The sequence below is a fragment of the Molossus molossus genome, unplaced genomic scaffold (genome assembly GCF_014108415.1).
Source record: "Molossus molossus isolate mMolMol1 unplaced genomic scaffold, mMolMol1.p scaffold_m16_p_2, whole genome shotgun sequence".
NCBI classification, from domain to species: Eukaryota; Metazoa; Chordata; class Mammalia; order Chiroptera; family Molossidae; genus Molossus; species Molossus molossus.
In genome coordinates, this window is record NW_023425355.1 from 104488655 (window position 1) to 104513102 (window position 24448).

The 24448-nt window shown below is 48.6% G+C and overlaps 2 protein-coding genes across 3 annotated transcripts in view; both read left to right on the plus strand.

Moving 5' to 3' along the window:
• OTUD5 (OTU deubiquitinase 5) overlaps positions 1-16816 on the plus strand; it is a 28730-nt gene extending 11914 nt beyond the window's left edge. Inside the window, exons 3-9 of one of the 2 annotated variants that reach the window (XM_036270455.1) lie at positions 8548-8612; positions 8700-8856; positions 8950-9098; positions 13471-13674; positions 15046-15235; positions 15324-15437; positions 15737-16816. In XM_036270455.1, coding sequence (XP_036126348.1) covers positions 8548-8612; positions 8700-8856; positions 8950-9098; positions 13471-13674; positions 15046-15235; positions 15324-15437; positions 15737-15858 — 1001 coding nt within the window. In that variant the 3' untranslated portion in view covers positions 15859-16816. Of the gene's footprint in view, positions 1-8547; positions 8613-8699; positions 8857-8949; positions 9099-13470; positions 13675-15045; positions 15236-15323; positions 15706-15736 lie in introns of those variants that run through there. The other variant, XM_036270454.1, reaches the window with a different exon arrangement.
• A 2946-nt stretch (positions 16817-19762) lies between these two features.
• Positions 19763-24143, plus strand: PIM2 (Pim-2 proto-oncogene, serine/threonine kinase). The gene is given in 6 exon segments (XM_036270854.1): positions 19763-19997; positions 20130-20239; positions 20911-20961; positions 22381-22753; positions 23196-23372; positions 23471-24143. Coding segments are annotated over 6 exon segments (936 nt in total). The 5' UTR covers positions 19763-19936; the 3' UTR covers positions 23635-24143.
• Positions 24144-24448: the final 305 nt, after the last annotated feature.

Consider the following 24448-nt stretch of genomic DNA (forward strand, 5'->3'; position numbering starts at 1 on the left):
GGGCAATGCTCTAACCAACTGAGCTACCAGGCAACAGCTGAAACAAGTATTTGTAAAAAATATGTTTTAATTGATTTTAGAGTGAAAGGAAGGTGGTGGGGGGAGAGACATCAATGTGAGAGAAACATTGATTGACTGCCTCCTACACAACCCCTACTGGGGATCAAGCCAGCAACGTGGGCATGTGTCCTGATTGGGAATCAAACCAATGACCTTTCAGTGCATGGGACAATGCTCAACCAACTGAGTCACACCACCCAGGGCTGAAATTTATATATGTGTGTGTATATATATGTGTGTGTGTGTGTGTGTGTGTGTGTGTATATATATATATATTTTTTTATCCTCGCCCGAGGACATTTCTGCATTTGTCTTAAGATAGAGCAGGAGGGAGAGAGGGAGAGAAACATCGATGTGAGAGACACATTGAGTGGTTGCCACCCACACGACCCCAACCAGGGCTGGGGACAAACCGCAACCGAGGAATGTGCCCTTAGAGGAAACTGAACCTGGGACTCTCCGGTCTGTGGGCCGACACTCTAACCACTGAGCCAAACCAGCAAGGGCTGAAATTAATATTTTTATGTTTATTCTTTTAAATATGTTTTTATTGAATTTTTTTAGGAAGGGAGAGAGAGAGAAACATCAATGTGTGAGAGAAACATCCATTGGCTGCCTCCTGCACGCCCCCTACTGGAGATCGAGCCTGTAACCCTGGGCATGAGCCCTCACCAGGAATCAAACCAGGACCTCTTAGTCCATAGAATGACACTCAATCCACTGAGCCACACTGGCCAGGCTGAAATAAGTATTTTTAAAGCAAAACCCCAACATTGGGTTATTTCATTCATAAGTATTTCTATATGTTTCTCAAACAGATAAGGTCCTGATCGCTCGCTCCCTCTCAACATAACCAAAATGCCATTATCATACCTAACAAAATTAATAATTCCTTAATGCCATTTACTATCCAGTCTAAACCCAGCAAGTGGTCGTGAGGTCCAGTGCTAGCATCTTGGGGAAGCTGGGAGTGTGATCCGATCCTCCCTTTGGGTTTTTGATATCTTCCATAAAAAGTGCCCTTCTGATAGGAGCTGGGAGTCAGAAGCCCTGTCTTCTTGTTCTGGTCCTAACTCATTACTTTCATTGTCCTATCTGTGAAGTGGTATTGATTCTGAAGGGCTCCTTAAATCCCTTCTAGGTCCATTATTCTCAGTCTGTGAGTACACCCCCTTACCCCTGTGCCTTCTGTTGGGCTGGACTGACCCAGGCTCCACTCCAGGTAGTGCCACTGATTCTTGGTTTGACCTTGGGCATGCAGCTTTTTTATCCTGAGCCTGTTACAACCTAGTAGCCCCTCGTGGAACAATAGCATTGGTAAAGCCTGAATGCTATTCTTAGTGGTGCCTCGGAGTCACAAATGTTTGTTGACTGGTGAAAGAATGTTAGATGGAGTGAGTGGTTGCCTCACCCTTTCTACTAAACAGAGGAGGTTTGGGCATTGGACTCTTTTGGGCTGGAAAATCCCAACCTCCCACCCCTGTGGTTTAAGTCTGTGTTCTCCCTGGGATGGTTCCTAGAGAAAGAGTTTAGGTTTGGAACCGTCGTGGACCAAAGAAAAGCAAAGAAAGAATAGGTGGAGACCTGTTTGGTGCTAGGTCTTGTGCTGAGACCTCAGGCTGGTTGTGGGGTAAGCAGGGTTTCTGGTGGAGTAAGGGTTGGAGAATGCAGCTGGGCATCTGGATCTTGAACAGTCTTTGGGGCAGTCCTTGGGGCCAGTAATGACTTTGGCTTGTGCAGTAACCCATATCAAGAGCAATATTTGGCCCAGCCAGTGTGGCTCAGTGGTTGAGCATTGACCCATGCACCAAGAGGTCACCGGTTCGATTCCTGGTCAAGGCACATGCCCAGGTTGTGGGCCAAATCCCCAGTGGGGGGACATGCAGGAGGTGGCCAATCGATGATCTTTCTCATCAATGTTTCTATCTCCCTCTCCCTCTCCCATCCCCTCTCTCTAAAATCAATCAATAAAGAAAAAAAACGCGCAATATTTGCGCATGTGTTCATTTAGCTGTTTCCCCCAAACATCCTGTGACCCCCCCCCCCTCCTGTTGGGGCCTTCCAGTAAGAGACCTGAGATTACAGGAAGAGGTGACCATGGCAGGTTGAAGGCCTTTCCTTTTCAGTGCTATGGCTATACATTTCCCCTGACTGAGATGCCCTTGGCTTTTCTCCATAAAACCTTAGAAATCCCAGGGTCTCTCCCCTGAAGTACATAGCCCCTGGGTCTCTGTGCCTCATATGGAATTTTCCCTGGGGCAGAGTGCATAGGACCTGTGGGTGGGAAGGGGACCTTGTCCTCATGCTTTCTGCTGCCTCTCTGCTTCCAGCCTAGCTTGGATAGGGACAGGTGGTAGTTGCCCTAGGCTCTAGTGAGAAGGCTGTAGGTTCTAACTTCCTGTCACACATTGAACAGTGGAAGGAGCACATAACTGAGGGTGGGAGTTGGAGGGGAGATTATAGACACAGGGGACACTCTGTTGTTCCTTGACCCTGACTCTTTGCTAGGCATTAAACTGGATGTTTCAGGTTCACCTGCAAAATTGGGATTTTTATCCCATGAGACAGTTGAGAAGATTGAGGCTCAAGAAAGGGAAATGACATGTTCAGGTTATTAGTGGCAGAGCTGGCATGGGAACCCAGAGGTGCCAAAGAACACATTCTTTCCATGGCCCTAGGAAAGCCCTAGCTTTTTAGTTTAGCTTTCAACTGGCTAGGTGACCTTGGCTGTATTCCTTGTCCTCTCTGGGCCTACTTCCTTACTCCAACTAGGAGCATGTGGGCCTCTACTATTGGAAATCCTGAAGCTGGTGGCTTTCTACCCTCTGTTTTCCCTCTGAGGTCTAGGTGTCCCCAGTGTGAACCACTATCCACTGCTTGTGCTCAATTCTTTCCCACTACCCCCTACTGAGAACTCGTGAGCATCAGCGAAGGCTTGAGTAGAATAGAAGTGGGATCCTGAGTCCCAGAGGTATCCTGTGGTCCACTCTGCCCCTGCTGTGCTCAGATAACCTCATCCTGGAAATGTGAGTCTGCATCTCTCGTCCTTCCCTCTCCCTATGTGCTTTGACTCAGCAAAACCTCTGGCCCTGGTCTCTGTAGGCAAAGTAGAGGCCACATGTGTATGTGTATCTGCATGGGCCATGAGAAGCAGCTGAGGGTGTGTATATTACAGCAATGAGGCCCAGAAACATTAGCTAGGCCCACTCCTGGGCCTTTTCTTTTTTTTTCTTGGTACGTGCCCCTAGCGGAAACCTGAACGCGGGACTCTCTGGTCCGCAGGCCGACGCTCCAACCGCTGAGCCAAACTGGCCAGGGCTCCTGGGCCTTTTCATCTTGGAACATGGACCATCAGTATTGGAGGGATGGATTAGATCAATTTTGACTGTTTTATAATGGGGAAACTGGGACCTCAAGGAAAAACAAGGACCCTATTACCTATGTCACACAGACCTGTGTCAGAACACCAGTGTTTCAGGTTGAACCAGGCCATAAGGAGAAGATCCCATGGGCCACCATATATACCAGTTTGCGTTTGCCTTTGCCCTGCCTCCATCAGTCTTCCCATCTTTGCCATAGGAGTCCTTGAGTAGAGGAGCAGGCATCTCAGAGATCAGGCTATTAAGAGGACTGAGTTCTGTAAAATAAAAAAAACAAAACAAAACTGAGTTCTGCTGTCTCCTCACTGAGTCTGTGACATTTGGGTTAGTTGGGGCCATTGTTCAGATATACACCACAGCTGCTTAACAGGCCGGTGAGGCTTTTCCCTGGCTCATCTGCTCAGTGGGGCCAGGGTTCCCACTGGGCCAGGAGGGAAGTAGGAACAAACTGGGTCCCTGTCTCCCCGTGCTGCTGTGTGTACATATTTGTGTGGTTTGTTTTTAGATTTCCTGTAGACACCAAACTTCCTTTTCTGTCCTCAGCAGAATTTGCCGTGGCTCTTTTAGCAGACAGGCAGGCAGGCAGGAACCTGGCAGAGAGGCAGATTCTCAGGTGCTTCTAAAATGAATGGTAGGGCCCTGTATTTAAACTCCTTTAGACAGTCCAGGCTCTCCTGTCTTTTCCATATAACTCATGGGCAAATAGTGACTATATTTTAGGGAACCTGAGGAGGTTTAGAGACCTGCTGGGCAGCAGTGGAGGGAGGTTGAGGCAAGTCTGTCAGTGCTATTGGCTCTTCCCCCCTCCCACCAACCCCTGGAAAAGGCTAGGAAGGAGGGGCTAGGGCCCTCAGTTTGCACAGCCTCACATCCTTTTTTTTTTTTTAATTCTCACCCGAGGACATTTTCCATTTTTTGTTCAGATAGAGTGGGAGAGAGAGAGAGAGAGAAACATTGACATGAAAGGGACACATCGAGTAGCTGCCACCCGCACGACCCAACCAGAGCCAGGGACAAACTGCAACCAAGGTACATGCCCTTAGCGGGAACCAAACCCAGGTCTCTGAGGACCATAGGCCAACGCTGTAACCGCTGAGCCAGACCGGCCAGGGCACAACCTCACATCTTGTCCAGCCTTCAGTCTTTCCTAGTTGGTGGCAAGGGCATCATCTACTTGTTGAATATGATAGTTGTCTGTAGTTGTGAGGGTTGTCGTGTAGGAATTTAGCTTCAGGGAACATCTTAGGCAGGATCTGCTAGCTGTGCGTGTGTGCACTTCTATGCTGGTGTCGCTGTATGCTCAGAGAGGGGATAGAAGTGGGATCTGAGGAGGTAAGGTTTATGCTGACCTCTGTGGCACTAGTGAGGGGTACAGCCCCTGATATTTGTAATCTCTGCCCACCCCCAGCCCTTTCCAGCGGATTCCTGCTTGTGCTAGTGGGGAAACTGATGTAGACAAGATCAGGCCTGGCCCCAGAGAGTCAGGTGGTTAAGGTAATAGCTGGATTGGAGTGGTGGTAATGTCATCTTGAGCATTAGTGCTTCAAATCAGTCCTTGAGAGCCTGGCCTCCCCTTCATCCTCCCAAATGTGTGACCTTGGGCTATCTGTACCACATTTCTGTACCTCAGTATATCTCCTGTGTAAAGTCAGGTTTTTGAGCGTGAGGATAGAATGAGTTGGAGTGTAAAAAGGCCTTGGGGGAACCAATCACAGTATTGTACTGAGAATTTCTGAGCCCTATTTGGCTTGGGGACAGAGATGAGATAGTGGGGGACCCTCTTCCAGCTGGACTCTGGGAGGGGAGAGCAGGTGCGGATTGCCCACAAATGCAGCGTCAGCAAGAGGAGGAGTTTCGGTTTCTATCAAAACAAGTTCTCTGAATTCCCCTACCTCTGCAAGTCTATTGGGCCCTTTCTCCCACCTTGGCCCCCACAGGGAAGCCTAGCCCAGTCCCTAGCCCCTGTGCTAATATTCTGGGAGGAAGAGGGCTTTCAGGAGGACAGAGGTGAGACTAGCAAAGTCAAGCAAGAGCCTCCTCAATGAAGACTTCCTGTGTTCTTAGCTCGCACTGGGTATTTTTCCCACCTTATATCCTTGAAAAGATCCTTCTACTCTCCCTTTTTGGGGAGGTACTATTGCTCTGTGTCCTTGGTTCTGGGGAACCTATTTTCTAAACTAGGGTATAATCTTATAATCAGTGAGGTTGGTCATCTCCCCTCTGCAGCTGTTGTTAAATACATGTATCATACCACCTATCGGTACATGTTAGAATTGAGGAGAAGTTATATTTTACATTTTATTGATAAGTAGAGACAGTCATACTTAAGGACCCTGTTGTGTGAAACCTGTATTACTGATTTGACATTAATTTGGTTATTAATGGTTTGCAGTACAATTACAGAAAGTGAGTCTGTAGCCCTTTGTCGTCAGTAAAGGTAGAGTACTGGTCCTACGTACACAAGGGACGGCCTAGACTCGAGGTTTGGGGCTTTCCTCTGGTTGAGGAAGTACAACAGAAATAAGGAAGGGCTTAATAAGTGGTTCCGGTGACATTCTAGCTGACTTGTGGGTAGCTGCCTACCTGAAGGAGTCATCATCTTCCTCATGACAAATGGAGCCTTGTTTCTTGAACATCTAGTATGCCTCAGATGTTTGGCAAACCATCCCCTGTAGTCTTCACAGCACCCTATGAAAGGAAGAGGAGTTACTCTCTCCACTTTATGGATGAGGACATTTCAGCCCAGAGAGTTTAAGGACCTTGTCCAGTGCTGCATGGCTAGGAGGCAGCAGAGCCTTTCTACCAGGCAAAGGGTTCAGTGGCAGGGAAATGTGGAGACGCTCATGGAGTTCTCCCCCAACTGTTTTCTCTGTCCCAGTCTCTCACGTTCCTGTTTTGTATCCAGCATCTAGCTCAGGTAGATAGATGTATCTCTTAGGCCTGAAAATGCTGGTTGACCCTTTCCTAGGAACATCTCAACCATCTCCCTGAGCCTGGCAGGCCAGTTGCTATTTAACCTCTTTGCTCACATCTCAGTTCCTGTTTACTGCAGCTGCCCACAGCACTGCCTCCTCAGCGCCCAAGCCCATTCTACAGAAATAGCTTGTCAAGCAGCTCTGGCAGGCAGGCAGGCAGCAGCAGTGGGCTCTGTGGTACTGGTTTCTAAGAAAGGCAGCAGCAGGGGGCCCCCAGCCTGTGCACAGGGCATGTGACTTGCTGGAAGTGCCGCTGGGGGGCGGGGGAGAGTATAGCCGCAGAACCCACATCCTTGTTTACATCAGTGATGGGGCTACCCCTTCCCGCCTTCACAGCCAGCCAGTACTCCACCTCACCCTCAGGTCCCTGCACACCTCCAAGAGGACTTGAGAACAGCATGGGCCTCATTTTTCTCAGCAGCCTTTCTCTTCTTATCTCACAGAATTCTCTAGGGAGGGAACAGGAGGGCAGCGAAGGCATTCTGGCATTCAGAGGTAGACTGGCTGTCATGGAAGAATGCTGCGGTGTTCCCTGCAGGACCTGCCCCTGCCCCAGTGGCCCAGGGAGATCCCACCAGAGCACCTATCTTCTGGGGAGTCAGGGAAATTCCCTTTTCATCTTAGCCAGTGGGTATGATGCATACCTCATCTTCAAGCCCACCTTAATTTCCCATAGAGAAAACTCCCTGGCTCCCCCTACTTGTCCATCCACTCAGCAAACTTTCCAATTTCCTGCACTGTATTGGACCCAGAGCTGGGGGGAGACTTGGATGTGAACTACCCTCTGGCTCTCGAATAGGAGCCCAGTGTGATCAGGCAGATGAAGTCTGTACACACTTTTGATAAATCTGGTGATAGAGGTGTCTGGGAGGGTGGGGAACTATTAAAGAACACATTGGTGTTTGACAAGTAGGCAGTCAAGCAGGATGAAAAAAACATCCTGAAATGAGGGAAGGCATGTGTGAAGATCCTCAAGCGAGGCAGAGGGAGCCTGGGTCTTAATTTGACCAAAACCCTGTGATGCTTGAATCAACTGGGCTGCCCTTCCTGAATTAAGCTTAGTTAGGTGCATATGTATCTTATCTCTCTTACTAGACTGTGTGCTTCTTGCAGGCAGGGGCAGGATTTTACTCAGCTCTGTCACCTTCACAGTACCCCACATTTAGGTCCCACTACAGCAGTGGTTCTCAACCTTCCTAATGCCATGACCCTTTAATATAGTTCCTCATGTTGTGGTGACCCTCAACCATAAAATTATTTTCATTGCTACTTCATAACTGTAATTTTGCTACTGTTATGAATCACCATTGGAAATATGTGTTTTCCGATGGTCTTATGCGACCCCTGTGAAGGGTCGTTTGACCCCTAAAGGGGTCGCAACCCACAGGTTGAGAACCACTGCACTACGGGCAAGGGGACTCTGATTTACTGAGTGATTGCTCTGTCTCAAGCCCATGCTGGTCATATTACACCCTTTATCTCATTAATCTCACAAGAAGGCCTGCCAGGGAGTTAACCCAGCTTGTTCCTGTTTCACACGTGAGGCAGGTGAGGCTCAGAACACTTGGGTCACTTACCTCTGGTCATTTAGCTCAGTCTAGTACCTGGCAGAACTGGGCTTAGAGCCCAGCTGTTTTCCTTTTTCTTTTTTTTTCCAACCTACAAAGGCCATACTAACTCCGGGAAGTCAGGCAAACTGAATTCTAGAGTTGAATTTGTCACAGACTGACTTTCTGTGTGAACTTGGTCAAGCCACAAACTCTCTCTCAGTTTCCTCATGTGAAGAGTAAGGGTGGGGGTATGGAATTGATAGTGCTTCAGGCCACTTATGGGAGGGACTTAAAACGTTTATTGACATGTCTGAGTGGTCAGGCAAGCCCTAGACAAAGTCATCTGCATGAGAGGCCTGTGGTTGTGTCCCTCTCACCTGCATTCTTGTTAAAGACTATCTCTGCCTGCCTCTTTTTCCATGACTCCATTCCAGCCCACAAGGCCAAGAACTCTTCAGGCCCTGGGGTAGGAAAGAAAGTTTCCCTGGCCCCCAGCCCTTCATTCCAAGGATGTTCCGTGACTTGGAACTCTTTTCTGGTAGCAGTTCTGATCCCAGACTTTCCTTTCTTCTGCCTCCACAGCTGACCAGGTGTATGGAGACCAGGACATGCATGAGGTTGTACGAAAGCACTGCATGGACTATCTGGTGAGACTTTGCAGAGACCTTGGGGTAGGGGCAGAGTGGGAGGATCTCCTCCTCACACAGACCATGACCCTCTGACCTGTTCTGCAGATGAAGAATGCTGACTACTTCTCCAACTATGTCACAGAGGACTTCACCACCTACATCAACCGGAAACGGAAAAACAACTGCCATGGCAACCACATTGAGATGCAGGCCATGGCAGAGATGTACAACCGGCCTGTGGAAGTGTACCAGTACAGCACAGGTACTTTTGTGGTGGGTAGGTGAGCAACTGATAGCTCCTGCTCTGAGCCTGCCCTACCCGGCCCACTGTGGATGCTTCTTCTCTTTTATGCAGAACCCATCAACACATTCCATGGGATCCATCAAAATGAAGATGAACCCATCCGTGTCAGCTACCATCGGAATATCCACTACAATTCAGTAGTGAATCCCAATAAGGCCACCATTGGTGTGGGGCTGGGCCTGCCATCATTCAAACCAGGGGTAAGCCTGTTACCATGTCCAAGATGGCTGTTGGATTTAAGGCTAGAAACCTTTGTTTGGGTCTCAGTTTTACGCTGAGCCCACAAAAATATCCTGTCCCCTCTCTGAGTTGCCCCTGAGGTCTCACCTCTGTGAAATCAGGGAGTCACCCAAGGTGATCTCTCAGGGCTCATTCTGTGGTCTCAGTTTGTCTGAGTTTGCTCATCCATCTTTTGTACCTATGGAGGGGTGGCATTTTGGGATATGGAGTCACATTTGGGAACCATGAGCCAGGGCTCGGTCTGGGTGTCTTGGCACCCACATGGATTCTCCTCTGAAACTCAGCAGTTACAGACATCTGGGGTCACAGAGACTTGGAGTTCAGGCGTGGCTTCAATACTTACTGATTATGGGACCTGGGCTAGCAGCTTGGCTGATAACAGGTAGTGCCTAGCACTGGGCCAAATGCCTAGTAGGTGCTCAGATGGTGGTAGTACATTTTCCCAGCACACATAGGCAGATCTCATTCTCTTTCATAAACAGTTGTCTGCTGGGGGTTTTAATATCTTCTATTCAGGTTTCACTTCCTACAAACAGAAAGTGCTCCTACCTCATTTTAGGAAACACACCCTAACAGCAACACACCCTCCAACATTGGGGTTTTTTTGTTTTATTTTTTAAATAAACTTTTAATGTTGGAACAGTTTAGATTTTTAAAAATTATTACGGTTAGAGAATTCCCATATACCCCACTGTGATTAACATCTTATTAACATAGTACATGTGTCACAATGAGCGAATATTTGATATATTAATTAAAGACCATAGTTGATTCAAATTACCTCAGTTTTTCCCTAATGATCTTATCTGTTCCAGGATCCCATCCAGGACCATATTACATTTAGTTGTTATCATGTCTCCTTTGGCTGCTCTTGGCTGTGATAGTTTCTCTGAATTTCCTTGTTTTTGATCTGTTTACAGACAATTGTTTTGCCTTTTCTAGAATGTCATATAATTGGAATCATATAGTATATTGTTTTTTCAGAGTATCTTCTTTCACATAACACTATACTTTTAAGATTTTTTTTATTTGTCCTGGCTGGTGTGGCTCAGGAGTTGAGTGTCGACCCATGCACCGAGAGGTCACTGGTTTGATTCCCGGTCAGGGCTTATGCCCAGGTTGTGGGCCAAATCCCCAGTGTGGGGTATGCAGGAGGCAGCCAGTCGATATTCTCTCTCATCGATGTTTCTATCTCTCTCTCCCTCTCCCTTTCTCTCTCTCTCAAATCAGTAAAAAGAAAAAAAAAAATGTTTAAAGATTTTTTTATTTGATTGCTTCTTTTCTTTTTCCTTTTTAAAAAAATATGAATGCCTTAAGTTTACAGAAAAACTAAGAAGATAGTACGGAATTCCCATGCATCCCACACACAGTTTCATTACTAACACATCAGATGACTGTGATTCATTTGTTAACAATATATAAACCAATATTGATACATTATTAACTGAAGTCACCATGTCTCTTTAGGCTTCCATGTCTGTAATGGTTTCTCACACTTTCTAGAAGTACTGGTCAGGTATACTTTAGGATATTTCTTTCTCTCTCTCTTCTTTTTTTAATCCTTACCTAAGGATATTTTTCCATTGTTTTTCTTTTTTTAGATAGAGTGAGAGAGAGGGAGGGGGCTGGAGAGAGAGAGAGAGAGAGAGAGAGAGAGAGAGAGAGAGAGAGAGAGAGAAGAACATTAATGGGAGAGAGATACATCGATTGGTTGCCTCCCACATGATCCTGATCAGAGCCAGGGTTTGAACCTGAGACTCTGGTCCACAGGCTGAAGTTCTAACCGCTGAGCCAAACTGGCCAGAGCAGATGTTTCTCTTTTGGAGTATCTGTTTTTCTCATGATTAGACTGTGGTTATGGATTGTAGGGAGGAAGATCACAATGGTAAAGTACAATTTTCTGTCAATAGTATATACTATGAACATGATTTGTGACTGTTGCTGTTGACTTTGATCACCTGGCAGAAGTAATGTTTGTTAAGTTTTCTCCACTGTAAAATCACTCTTTTACCCCCACTCCCTTTTCCACACTGTACTCTTTGGAAGGAAGTCATTTTATGCAGCCCATACATAGGAAGTGGGTGTTATCCTGTGGATGGTTTGGCTCAGTAGTGAGATCATTGGCCCTTGGACCTAAGGGCTGTGGGTTCGATTCTGGTCAAGGGCATGTACCTGGGTTGCATGTTTGATCCCCGGCCCTAGTAGGAGGAGGGCTTGTGCGGGAGGCAACCAGTCCATGTGTCTCTCTCACATTGATGTTTCTCTCTTTCTTTCTCTCCCTTCCACTCTCTCAAGATCAGTGGAAAAATATTCTTGGGTGAGGATTAACCAAAAAAAAAAAAAAATAACAAAGTGGGTATTATGTTTTATCTCCTTGAAGGCAGCATATCTACATACATTATTTGGAATTCTTCTTACAAGAGAGATTTGTCTCTTGTCCCCATTTATTCGGTTGTTTATATCAATATGGACTTATATTTATTTTATACTTAATTCAATGCTGTTTTTATTTTGATGCTCAAATTGTTTCAATGTTGGCTATTGGAAGCTCTCTTTCTTAGTTCCTGTGTCTCTTTGATATACCCCCATCATTTTGGTGGTGGTTTTGTTTATTTTTGGATTTTTGTTATTGTTTTGTTTTTATTTTTTTGAGTATTTCCTTACTTTCTGGCACTAAAGGTGTTCCAGGCCCAGCTTGTATATATTCTTCCCTGGTCTTAGAACCAGCCATTTCTTCTAGAGGCCCTCGTTCCATTTATTGGAATGTTATTAGAAACCATGATCTGGGTGCTGAGTGTGCTCTTTGGTACTGGGGTGTCCTTCCTTCTAGGTCCTTTCAGCTGACAGAGTAAGAAGATATATGTGTGTATACTAACCTGTGTGTATACACATATCCAGAAATATTTCTATACATAACTGTATCTATATGAAGCTACCAGCTGATAGGTACTACTTTGTTTTTTGTTGTTGTTAATCCTCATACTGATGTTTGGTAGAGTGGGATTGGGGCGGGGGAGAGAGAGAGACATTGATGTGAGAGAGACACATCGATTAGTTGCCTCCCGCATGACCCCAACCAGGGCTGAGGATCGAACCTGCAACCCAGGTACCTGCCCTTGACTGGGAACCGAACCTGAGACCCTTTGATCTCAGGCCAACGCTCTAACCATTGAGAAACCCAGCCAAGGCGGTACTGCTTTGTTTTTGTTTTTAATGCTCACCAGAGGTTTTTCATTGATTTTTTTTTTTTTTTTTTTTTTTTTAGATAGAGTGGAAGGGAGGGAGGGGGAGAGAGAAAGAGAAAGATAGAGAGAAAGAAACATCGATGTGAGAGAGACACATTGATTGGTTGCCTCCTGCATGACCCCAGCCAGGACCAGGGATCAAGCCTGCAACCCAGGTACGTGCCCTTGACTGAGAATTGAACCCTTGACCCTTTGGTCTGAGGGCCCACGCTCTAACCACTGAGCAAAACCAGTCAGGGCAGTACTGTTTTGTTTTAATGTTCAATTTTCTAATGACAAATGGTATTGAGCATCTTTGCATGTGCATATGAAATTGTGTGTTTAGATTTTTTGCCCATTTTTTAATTATCTTGTTCTAATGTAGAGTTTATGTACTTTTTGGACTATTATCCATAGGCAAAAAATTATATTTTATATCAGTTCATGCATACACACACTGGTGTGCAGTGTGTATCTGTGCATTAAAACAATGTTAGAATTTTGCTGAACAATACTCACATTTACTCCCTGGGATATGCTCTGATATTTTATATAATTTTGTTTCTTAAAATGTAGTTGTATCTTATGGTCTAACAAAGAGCACTCTCATACAGTGTTCCACAACTCATAGCATCTCACATCATGCTGATGCTACTCCCTCATCCCCTTAAATACCTGACTACTCCCTCCATCCTGTGCACATACAGCTAACTTCTCAGGTGATCTTTTCTCCTTGTCTCATCTGAGCATAGATGAGGAAGGCCTCAGCATTGTGAAACTGAGTCATCACTGGGTAAGGCTTTTTTAAATTCTGGCCTAGGCTGGAGGGCACCTGGCTGCCCCAGACTTAGTACTTCAGTTGAGTTGTCTTGGGGTTGGGAGCAGGGCTTTTGAGTGTAGGAGTTTGGAACTCCTGGTCCCACCACCCAAGCCTGCTTTTCCCCAGTCCCTGATGAATAGGCAGCTTGCCAGGGGGGTGCTTAGTAAGAGTACCTACCTTCCTGTCTCCTCTCTTCTGGGCTTGTGGGCCCACCTCCCTGAGCCAGTTCTGGCTCTTGACCAGAGTTCAGAGTGTCACCCCATATCCCTGTTCCTTCCACCTTTGCAGTTTGCAGAGCAGTCCCTGATGAAGAGTGCCATAAAAACATCAGAGGAGTCATGGATCGAACAGCAGATGCTGGAAGACAAGAAGCGGGCCACAGACTGGGAGGCCACAAATGAGGCTATTGAAGAGCAGGTGGCTCGAGAATCCTACCTGCAATGGCTTCGGGATCAGGAAAAGCAGGCCCGCCAGGTTCGAGGCCCCAGCCAGGTGGGTCCTGGACTCTATCACTCTGGCTAAGAACCCATTATTTTCCCAACTCTGCCCTAAACAGGCAGAAAAAAAAATTAAGCAGTTTTGACATCTGGGAGAGAAGAAAGCTCCCAACCCTGCCTGTACTTCATCTTGGCCTTACTTTTGGCATTGTGCCTGAGAACTCTCAACACCTGTGCAGAACAAACTCTTAAGGAGTAAGAAGGGGAGAGCAGTCACTGGTGGTGACATGCAGGACTGGTGGATAGTTTCAGAGGGACAAGCTTTTGTTGAATGTCCTTGTGTGCCAGGCTCTGTGCTGAGAATGTAAAGTCAGGTCTAGCTTGCCCCACTCTCAGTGGTCCCCTGTCTATCAGTCGATGCATCAGTGGGGCCCTTGACCCTGACTGGGAGACCAGTGGAGATAGGGGCTCTAGTTAGTCTTTATACAGGAAGGTTGAAAATTTTAGGGTAGGGAGGGGGCAGGATATATAGACATTTGAGGAATCACAAGGAGTTTAGAGTGATTGTAGATGTTGGCAAGAGCTGAGTAAATCGTTGCCCCACACTGTTCTAGGTGTAGAGTTATATTGGTGAGCTAGGCAGGCCCAGACCCCTGTCTTTGTGATGCTTACATTTTTGCAGAATGGAACAAAATAAATAGTAAACATAATGAATAAATTAGTTGATGTGGTATGGATGAAAAAATATATGGAGCAAGGTAAAGGGAATAAATAGGGCTGAGTGGGACTGGGAGTTCATAGTATTAAATAGTGTGGACAGGGTAGGCCTCACAAATTTGAGCAAAAACTTGCCGTAGGTAAAGGAATTAGTTAAGTGCATGTGCCAGGGCAGACAGAAGACTAGCTAGAGCAAAGGCCCTGAGGTAGTACACCCCTGCTGGAATTCAGGGGCAGCTAGAGATCAGTGTGGCTGGACAGAAGTCAGTCAGAGAGGCAGTGGGGCCAGATTGGGAAGGTACCTGTAGGCCATAGTGAAGACTTTGGCTTTTATTCTGAATGAAGCAGACTCTGGAGGGTTGTGAGCAGAGGAGGGACAGGATCTGACTTAGGATTTAACAGGATCCCCTGACTACTGGGTATAGAATGGAGTCTGGGTGGCAAGTGTAGAACGGGAGACCAGCAAGAAGGAGGCTGCTACAGTAGTTCAGGTAGTTGCTGATGGTACAGACGGGGGGGGGGGTGGCGCACTCTGGATATATTTTGAAGGTGGAGGTGATAGGTTTCTTGTCAGATTGGCTGTGAGGGTGTGAGGAGGGTTAAGCTGTGTCACAGTCAGGATTCCAGGAGGGAGCGAGCCCTTGGGGATGGGGCAGAAGAGGATTGAGACTATTGTAGGTTTTTACCTCTTGTTTCTTCCACACCACAGCCCCGGAAAGCCAGCGCCACATGCACTTCCGCCACAGCAGCCGCCTCCAGTGGCCTGGAGGAGTGGACTAGCCGGTCCCCGCGGCAGCGGTCACCTGAGCACCCTGAGCTGCATGCCGAGCTGGGCATCAAGCCCCCCTCCCCAGGCACTGTCTTAGCTCTTGCCAAACCTCCTTCGCCCTGTGCACCAGGTCAGTGACTTGCTGACAGGGAGCATGCAGGGCTTAGGAGGTGCTGCCTAGGTCCTGGGCCCTGCTTCTGACTGTCCATCTGCCCCAGGTACAAGCAGCCAGTTCTCAGCAGGGGCCGACCCAGCGACTTCCCCCCTCGTGTCCCTCTACCCTGCTCTGGAGTGCCGGGCCCTCATTCAGCAGATGTCCCCCTCCGCCTTTGGTAAGCCTCCTCTTTCTAGGAGCCAGGTGCCAGCCGGGAGCTGGGGAGAGATGAAAAAAGCAGTAAGTCCTGAGGGGGAGTCCCTTGAGCCTCTGGCCATCTCCCCAAGAAAAGGGAATCTTTTAGCTTCAAGGGATATGTCCCAGAGGGGTTCTGAGTGGGGTTTCATAAGCTCAGAGGAGCTGTCTTAGAGATAAAGAGTTAGAGGGGCCTGAATGGGATCTTTTCCAGAGCCAGGGATCAGCGAAGGGTGAAGAAAAGGCTGTCTCCTCCATTCTTTTTCTCTTCTTGCCCAGCAGGTCTGAACGACTGGGACGACGATGAGATCCTAGCATCGGTGCTGGCAGTGTCCCAACAAGAATACCTAGACAGTATGAAGAAAAACAAAGTGCACAGAGATCCACCCCCAGACAAGAGTTGATGGAGACCCAGAGACTGGAGACTATCTCCCAACCCCCACCACTCCTGCCCTCCGGTGCCACCTCACCTTTGGCTTTCTTCCCTCTTGCTGTCTTCCTCCTTCCCTTTCTCCCCTCCTTTTCCTCCTCCCCACTTCCCTCTTGCTGGCCCACCCTTGCACCCCCTCTCATCGCTGCCACCACCACCATCACCTGTCTCTTCGCCAGCTGACGTGCCCTGTTGCCCCCCGCACAGCACCATCCCTGCATTCCACAGGGGACTCGGGCAAGGGTGCCGAAGGTAGGCGAGAGGCACACAGAGACAACCCAACTGGCAGCCAGGCAGCCCCCGAGGAGAGACATTCAGACAGAGGAAAGCCTCCCTGACTCCCATTCTTCCAAGCTCAAAAAACTTTGTCAACCCACCTCCACAACTATGCCAGGGAAGTGGGAGGAAGAAGTGGGGAATTCCCCTTCCCAGTACCCTAAGAATGTCTGAGCCTTCAATGTTGAATTTTTTCTTTATTAAAATGTACTTTTATCTTATAAAATTAACCTATCGAAAACAATGTAGACAATAGCATTGACTCTCTGAAGGTGGCATCTCTGTGGTTGGGGGCAGGCAGGTTGTGGGACACAGTGGGCACAAAGATGTGGTTACTGTCTGTGGCCTCCAGCTCTTTGGAGATGGGCAGGGTCTAGAGTATGAGTCAGGGTGGAGTAGAGGGGCATGGGTGGCAGGTATCATGTGGGCTTTGGACAAGGAGACTCTGACCTCACTGCATTCCTATTGCTTCCATACCACCACCAGTCTCTTTGGAATCTTGGAGTGGGGGCAACTTTGAGGATTATGGCCGCCGCCCAGGATTTGAGTGTGGGGAATGGGAGCAGCCTTGGCAGATGGGGCACTTGTGCCCTGCAGGTGTTGACAAGATCCACCATCTGTAATGTCCTTGGCACAATAAAACCAAATGTCCGTTTCCCCGGAGCGCCTCTGTTCTGTGTGGGGCAGAGTGTGTGTGTGTGTGGGGGGGGGTCTCTGGGCAGAGGCAGCAAGGGTACAGGCTTTGGCTTGGCCTCTGAGGGCTGCATGCTCTCCAGTAGGGTCTCTCTGAGACCGAGTTTGTTCATATTTGATTCACTGCTTACTAAACCACCTTCTGGACCTGTTACCACCAAGAAAGTTCCATCTTTGCCTGCTGCCCCTGCCTCAGTACTGGCACAGTGTGTAGCCTGCCCACCTTATTTCTTGGGGTGCGATGGGAGCAGAGGACTGAGCTTGAGGGCAGGGACTGAACTTCCAACTTCTCTGCCTTCCTATTTTGCCATAAATGTTTGCTCTTTTGATCGTTTGATGAGAAAATGCTTTGGAAAGGTACAGCAGATGCTTAATAATAACATGAGTTCAGTGGAAGTGATCAAATGGGCCTCTCCCACTGGGTTTTAGAAGCTGAGGAATGGCTAAACCCTTTTTTGTTTTTCACGTCCCCCACTTCTCTGACACTTCTGTGTCCCGACCTTCCTAGGGGTAAAGCCAAGGCAAAGAAGGATGGCTGGCCCCGGGTTTTGTCAAGTGTCTTTTTTGCTGTGCCTCAATAATGGGGTCCCTGTGGAAGGATGCGTGTCCAGCTCTACAGGTGAGGGCATGGCTGGCTGAGTGGTTGTCCGAGGGATGTCTGGAATCCACTGGTCAAGAAAGTTAGTTTGAAACCTTCCTTGGCTTTTTCTTGTCATGTGGCCTTGGTCAAATCACAGGCTCTTTGAATTTCAAGTGGCCCATATATATGACGAGGGTGATTAACATCTACTACCTCACCCTCTTTATGGTTGTGAGCATTGAGAGAGAATGCATATGGTCAACATAATGCATGATGGCACAGTGCCTAGCACATTCTGAAAGTTCAAATGTTAGTAGATATTTATTCTGTTGAAATTTATGCACTATTTGCCCCTGCCTACTTCTTATTGCCTCCAATTAATTACCTTGCTCTCTGCCTAGAATTTACCCTTTCCCTGTCCAGAGCCCCCAGCCTTATCTTTCAGGATGTGTAGAGGGTCACCTTCTGAGAAAGAAGCCCTGTGTGACCCCATCCACATTCTCCCATCTATCTACAAATATGCCTTTACTCCTTCCCCAATAACTGTACTATGAACTTCCTAGGCAAGGGCTATGATGCTGACTTAGCTATCTCTCAAATCTGCACTCCCACCAGGGCCTGGTAGGCTTACAGTTGACCCCTAATAAATGCTGGGTGAATAAGGGAGGATACATGTGTGTATTTTCCTTTTGGGTGTTGTCTGTGTGTGTGTGTGTGTGTGTGTGTGTGTGTGTGTTACTGTAGAGAGTCCAAGTCTTTATGCGCATCTCACAGGGTGTTTCTAGTTATGTATGTGACGAGGGCTTGTGACCAGGTGTGTCAGATGGTGACAGTTTGTGTCTGTTTCTGAAATGAATGCGTGTTTGTGTGGGTCTGTCTGTGATAACACCTCTGTGGTTCCTTTCTGATGGGGTGGATGTCCGTTTGTGTTCTTTTGATGAATTCTGGGTAGCTATTTCTGCACAGTGTCAGTTGACAGTGTTGCATGCCTGTGGGTATATGTGTGTCTATGACTGGGTCCATATCTGTTTTTGTGACACTGCCAATATGTGGCTCTATCATATATGTCTGCCTTTGCAGCATGTGTGTCTCTCGAGCATCTCTATGGCTTCCTGTGACAGATTCTGGGACTCATTTCTGGGACAGTACAAGTTTTTATGTGACAGTGCACATCTGTCTTTGTGACAAGTTCTGAACGTGTGTCTGATGGACATTTCTGTGTCACTGTATGTGGTAATGTAGATCTACGTGAATCTCTCTGGAGTGCCTCTCTTTCTGTGACTGTATCTCTGTGTCATTCCGGGACATGACTCTGGCAGCATGCCTGCCTGACAGTGGATATCACTCTCTTTATGACAGTGAATGTCTGCATGTGTGTCTAAGACGTTTACATGAATATGATGATACATATTTCTATGTATCTCACGTGGTATTTCTCTGTGTCTCTCTTTGGAGTGCATGTCTGTCTTCCTATGGCATGAGGCCCATCTCTTTTTCTCAAATTTGTGAGTAAGGGTATTTTACCACCTCTTTGAGCCCCCGTCTCTCATCTGGAAGCATACCACCAATCCACCACCACTCTGGCTTGCTCCCACTCCTCAAGACACCCCCCCTACCCAGCCCTTCCAGATTCTAGACCTGCTGACGACTCAGGGCCAGGTCTAGCCAGGTCTATGTAGGTAAAAGGCTCCACCCCCCCCCCACAGGCCACAGTCTCTGTCATGCAGCCGTTGAGCAGCATTCCCCCATGGTGGCAGTCAGGGGGTTACCCCTCCCTGGCATCTGAACAGGATCTTCCAGGATCCCAGGCTTCAATTTCAGGGCAGAGGCCATTGGTTGCCTAAAGGGCCCTTCTTGCAGAGGAGCACCCTTAAAAGACAGGGTCCTGGATAGCTACATGCCCAGATTCTTAGAAGCCAGACCTGGCCTTATCTCCGCGCTAATCTCAAGGCAGCAGCAAACCAACTTCCTAGCAAAGGAGGGGTGTGCCGTTTTTTTTAAGTTTATATCTATATATACACATACGCACATATATAAAAACAACCCCGCGCAACAACCAAAATAAATGCAGTGGCTGCAAAGGGATTCCCAGAACCAGTTTCCTCTTCGCGCGCGCCCCTCATTTGCATGCAGGCCCCGCCCCCAGGACGATCCGGGCGCATATTTGCATAAGGGGGTACTTGAAACCTTGAGGGTGGTATGCAAATGAGGGATGCCTTCGATTGGCTGCGGTACAGCAGGTGCCGCGTCTGGATTGATCAAAGCCAAGTGGGCGGGGCTGTCGCCCTGAGCGACTCTCTCGGGAGGCGCGTGCCCCGGCTCAGTAGCGTTGGGGCTGGCGAGCGCTGCGAATCATAGCCTTGCGCCGGTCGTGGGCGCCTCTGGGCCACCAGCTTCCCTGCCTTCCATCCTGGCGCCCCCAAGTCCTGGCTCCCCATCCTCACTGCCCCGGGCATCTACGCCCTGCGGGCTTACCGGGCTCAATCTGCGCAGCGCCTCCTCCATGTTGAGCAAGCCTCTTCAGGGGCTCGCGGTGGACCCCGTGACCCCCACACCGCCGCCAGGTGAGAGAGGCTTCTTTACCGCTACCAGGCCAGGCGGACTGAAGCGGTGGAGGGCGGTGCGGGGAAGGGGGGAGGGGTCGTGGAGGGGCTCAGCACGCGGCCACCCTGACTTCCTCGCCTTCGCCTGCGTAGGAGGCAAGGATCGGGAAGCATTCGAGGCCGAGTACCGACTTGGCCCCCTGCTGGGTAAGGGGGGCTTTGGCACAGTCTTCGCAGGACATCGCATCACAGACCGACTTCAGGTATCCGCCACGAGGGTCTGGGGAGGGTTAGGTGTGCGTGTGGCGGAGGCGGGAGGCCCGAGGCTGGGCTGCTGATTGACTGGGAATGAACGCACAATGTGTGTGTGGTAAGGTCCTGAGAACCAGGACCCGGCTTGGCTTGCTGGGGGCGTTCAAGAGCGCGCGCCTTCGTGTGTGTGTTTGTGTGTGTGTGTGTGTGTGTGGACTCAGGTGGGCGTGTGGGGGAGGGTCAGGGAGTGAGACCAAGGAGTGGGGGGTCCTGAGGAATCTGGACCTTGGGATCCAGGGGATGTATAAATGTGTACGAAGGTGGGGACCCAGAGCTGAGATTTGGGGGATTTTGGAGCCAAGGTGTCCAGTATAGAGTCTTGAGGAACAGGACACCGGGACAGTCTTGGGGCCGGATTGGAAGGTGGAGCACTTGGTGTGTGAAGAAATTCGGAACTCAGAACCTGGAGTTCGAGGTCCTGAGCTTAAGAAGGGAGAACCCATGGCTGAGGGCGGTGGGAGAGGTGAACTTGGTCCTGGGGACTTGTGGGCCGGGAAGAAGCCCTGGCTCCTTGGGGGTCGCGGTGTGGTGTGGTGAGGCCACAAAGACTAGGATGAGGCTCAGGACTGGGAGGGCTCTGGGGGTCATCTTCCGACCCCGTAACCCCAGCCCGCTTCTCCAGGTGGCCATCAAAGTGATCCCCCGGAATCGCGTGTTGGGCTGGTCCACCCTGGTGAGTATCTTAGGAACCCTTCCTGACCTGGCGGCGCCATAGCTGACGATGGACCCAATCGCCCCCTTGCCTTTTTATGGCTTGTGTGCCTCCCTGGGCCCTGTTACTAGCGAGATCACTCTTCCCAGCCCGTGTTTACTCCCCTGCAGTGACATCCACACCTCCACACAATTCTGACTCACTCCAGTTCCCTTAGAGCCCTGGATTCTCCCCTCTAACTCCCCTTTCTCATCCTCCCTCCAAACGCTGCCTCAGGGGCTGCCCGCGGGGCATGCTGGTGGGGAAGGGGGGTGCAGAGGTCACTGGTTGCCATGGTGACGGTGGCTGCTTCTCTGCCGTTAGCGCGCTAACGGACGGCAGGGTGGGTCTGGGCCAGTTGTAAAGGTGGGAGCGCCCCCTAGCGGGATCTGGGAAGACTGCGCCTGCGCAAGCTGTGGGACCTAGAGGGAGAGCGTGCGCCTGCGCAGTAGCGGAATTTTCATCACCGTGAGAAAACGTCTGCAGCCGTGCAAGTCAGTGGAGTGGCCAGGAGAGGGCACCATCTCAGGCAGGGAGGGTGCTTCTGAAAGTCCTTGTGCCCACGTGGGGCTTATAGAATGAGCCGGCTTTTGTGCCTAGTAACATTAATGCCCTTTATTGAGTACCAACGGTATGCCTCAGGTTTTGCTTCATCATAAAAACCTTACTGTATTCCAAGTCCCACTAATCACTTTCATTCAATATGGTTCTAGATGCTTGGTGACAGTAACAAAATATCGTTATAACATCGAGTTCTTACTTTGTGCCTGTTCCTTTACAATTGCTCACTTTCTGTGCCAGACACAGTTCTAGGCACTTGGGGAAAATATCTTCATTGAGACCTTGGTTTGTGGTAGGATTTTCTCTACTAATTGTTTTCCCCTATTTAACTCATACTATGTATTGAGCCCTACCCTGTTACCAGGCACTACTAGTGCTTGAGCTATGTCAGTGAGCAAAACAGAAACCATTACACAGTAATAGTATTTATTTAGTGCTAACTCTACCAGATGCTATAAAGTGGTTTCATCTATTTAACATTTATTGAGCACCTATGTATATAGGGTACTGTTCCAAACTCTTTGGAGATGTCAGTGAACAAAACAGATAAAATATTCCATAATAGTCTTTCATTAAGAACCACTTTTATTTGTTTTTCAAATATTTACTGAGCTATTACATGTCAGATGTGCATAGGCTTTTGGCTTTAATCACCTTCCCAATAGCTTTTTGAGTTTGAGCCCTTAAAATGAGGAAAATGAGGCCCAGGGAAGGAACTGGTTTGCTCAAAACCCACCTAGTCAGGAGGCTGAGCGGCTGTGATTTAAATTCAGGCAAGAAGTCAGCCTCAGAACTACTGGTCTAATGTCTGTGTTCCCTTCTCCCTGTTTCCTCCCACAGTCAGACTCAGTCACATGCCCACTGGAAGTAGCACTGCTAAGGAAGGAGGGAACAGGTGGTGGATACCCTGGGGTGATCTGCTTGCTTGACTAGTTTGAGACACCAGAGGGCTTCATGCTGGTCCTCCGGCAGCCTTTGCCTGCCCAGGATCTCTTTGACTACATCACAGAACAGGGCCCCTTGGGTGAAGGTCGAAGCCTCTACCTCTTTGCCCAGGTAGTGGCAGCTGTTAGGCACTGCCATGCCCGTGAAGTTGTCCATCGTGACATCAAGGATGAGAACATCCTGATAGACCTCCGCCGAGTCTGTGTCAAACTCATTGACTTTGGTTCTGGATCCCTGCTTCATGATGAACCCTACACTGACTTTGATGGTAAGGCTTCCCTAAATCTCAGTGGGGAGATTTTTTTTTTTTACCTTTTATCTTTATGGATGCTTGACCTTTAATCTCCAGTGCTGGGGTGTTCTGTAACCCTTGATATACATCGCACCTTTATAAGGTTCTTGATTTTTAATATTGAAGGCTCTCATGCCTTATCCTGTTAAAGCCCATCTCACAGTGCCCTGACCTTGTTCTGACCTCTTATTCTGATGAGAGGATCCCGTTTCCTGAGTGTTTTCTGGTAAGGGTAGCCTACTTTTACTTCTAAGTGCTTTTGTTCTGTGAGGTGACTCTGCTATCTTAACTGCTCTTATTCTGGTGATGAGACCCTGCTGTCATATTTAAAGAGTTCCTATTGTGGACCATATTTTCTGTGGAGGGTTGGGTGAGAAGAAGGGCATTAACAGTGGTCTAACACCTGGCTTGTGTGCAGGGACAAGGGTATACAGCCCCCCGGAGTGGATCTCTCGTCACCAGTATCATGCACTCCCAGCCACTGTCTGGTCACTGGGTATCCTTCTCTATGACATGGTATGCGGGGACATTCCCTTCGAGAGGGACCAGGAAATTTTGGAGGCTGAGCTCCACTTCCCTGACCATGTATCCCCAGGTGAGGCCCTCACTGGCCCTAGCCCAGTGGACTCCATACCTGCCAGGGACTGGTACCCCCAACTAACTGCTAATTTCCTGTGTTTTTCTGACCTGCAGACTGTTGTGCTCTAATCCGCCGGTGCCTGGACCCTAAACCTTCTGCCCGACCCTCACTGGAGGAGATCCTGCTGGATCCCTGGATGCAGACACCAGCCGAGGATGCACCCCCCAGCCCCCCTAAAGGGGGTCCTACCCCTTTGGCCTGGTCCCTGCTGCCCTAGTTGGGATAGCCATCCCCTGGCCTTGCCACAGGGATAAAAGGACATCTGTTGATCTGGTTTTACAGGTCATTAAAAATCCAGTGTTACTAGGGTCAGAGATTGGGGATCGGGGTCAGAAAACATGAGCCAAGTCTGCCCAGTCCCCATCCCAATCCTATTAAGGAGCCTTCCTCCCAGAATTTACAGTTTTATTCTGGAGGTGGGACTTCCTTGTTTCTCATTTTTCCTAGGATGTTTATTTGATTGAAGTTAATTCCATTCTGAGCCCCAGGACTCTTATTCTGATGTGTTACAACCGTTACACTGGCACCTCCTGCCTGCTACCACCACACAAACTTTGTTCAAATGCTCTAATTTGGGCAAGGGTGCTTTCCTTTGAATACCCCAGCAGCTCTTATTTTAGTAAAGGGACTCTTTCTTCTAGCCTAGGGTTCCATATTCAGTCAAGCTGCTTTCCTACCTCAGCCCAGGGTTGCTTATTCTGGGGGAGGTGATGCCCTATTGTTATCCCAGGGCTTTTTTTTTTTTTTTTTTTTTTTTTTGGTGAAGGGACCCTACTCTCTTATTCCAAGTGCTCTTATTCTGGTGAGGAGAAACCCTACTTCCAACATTTGGGAAGGAATGGGAGATGGACACCACCAGAGTCCACTAGGATGGGGTGGATGGTTTTTTGGGGGGGATGGGGTGGGGGAAATAAGTCTTGTTGTTTGTTCTCCTGGGGCCTCCCCCTCCACCTTTTTTTGGATTCTTGCTGCCTCCTTCTGAGCCAGGATTGTCCAGTTGCTGAAATGTAAATACTTATGTATTGGGAGGA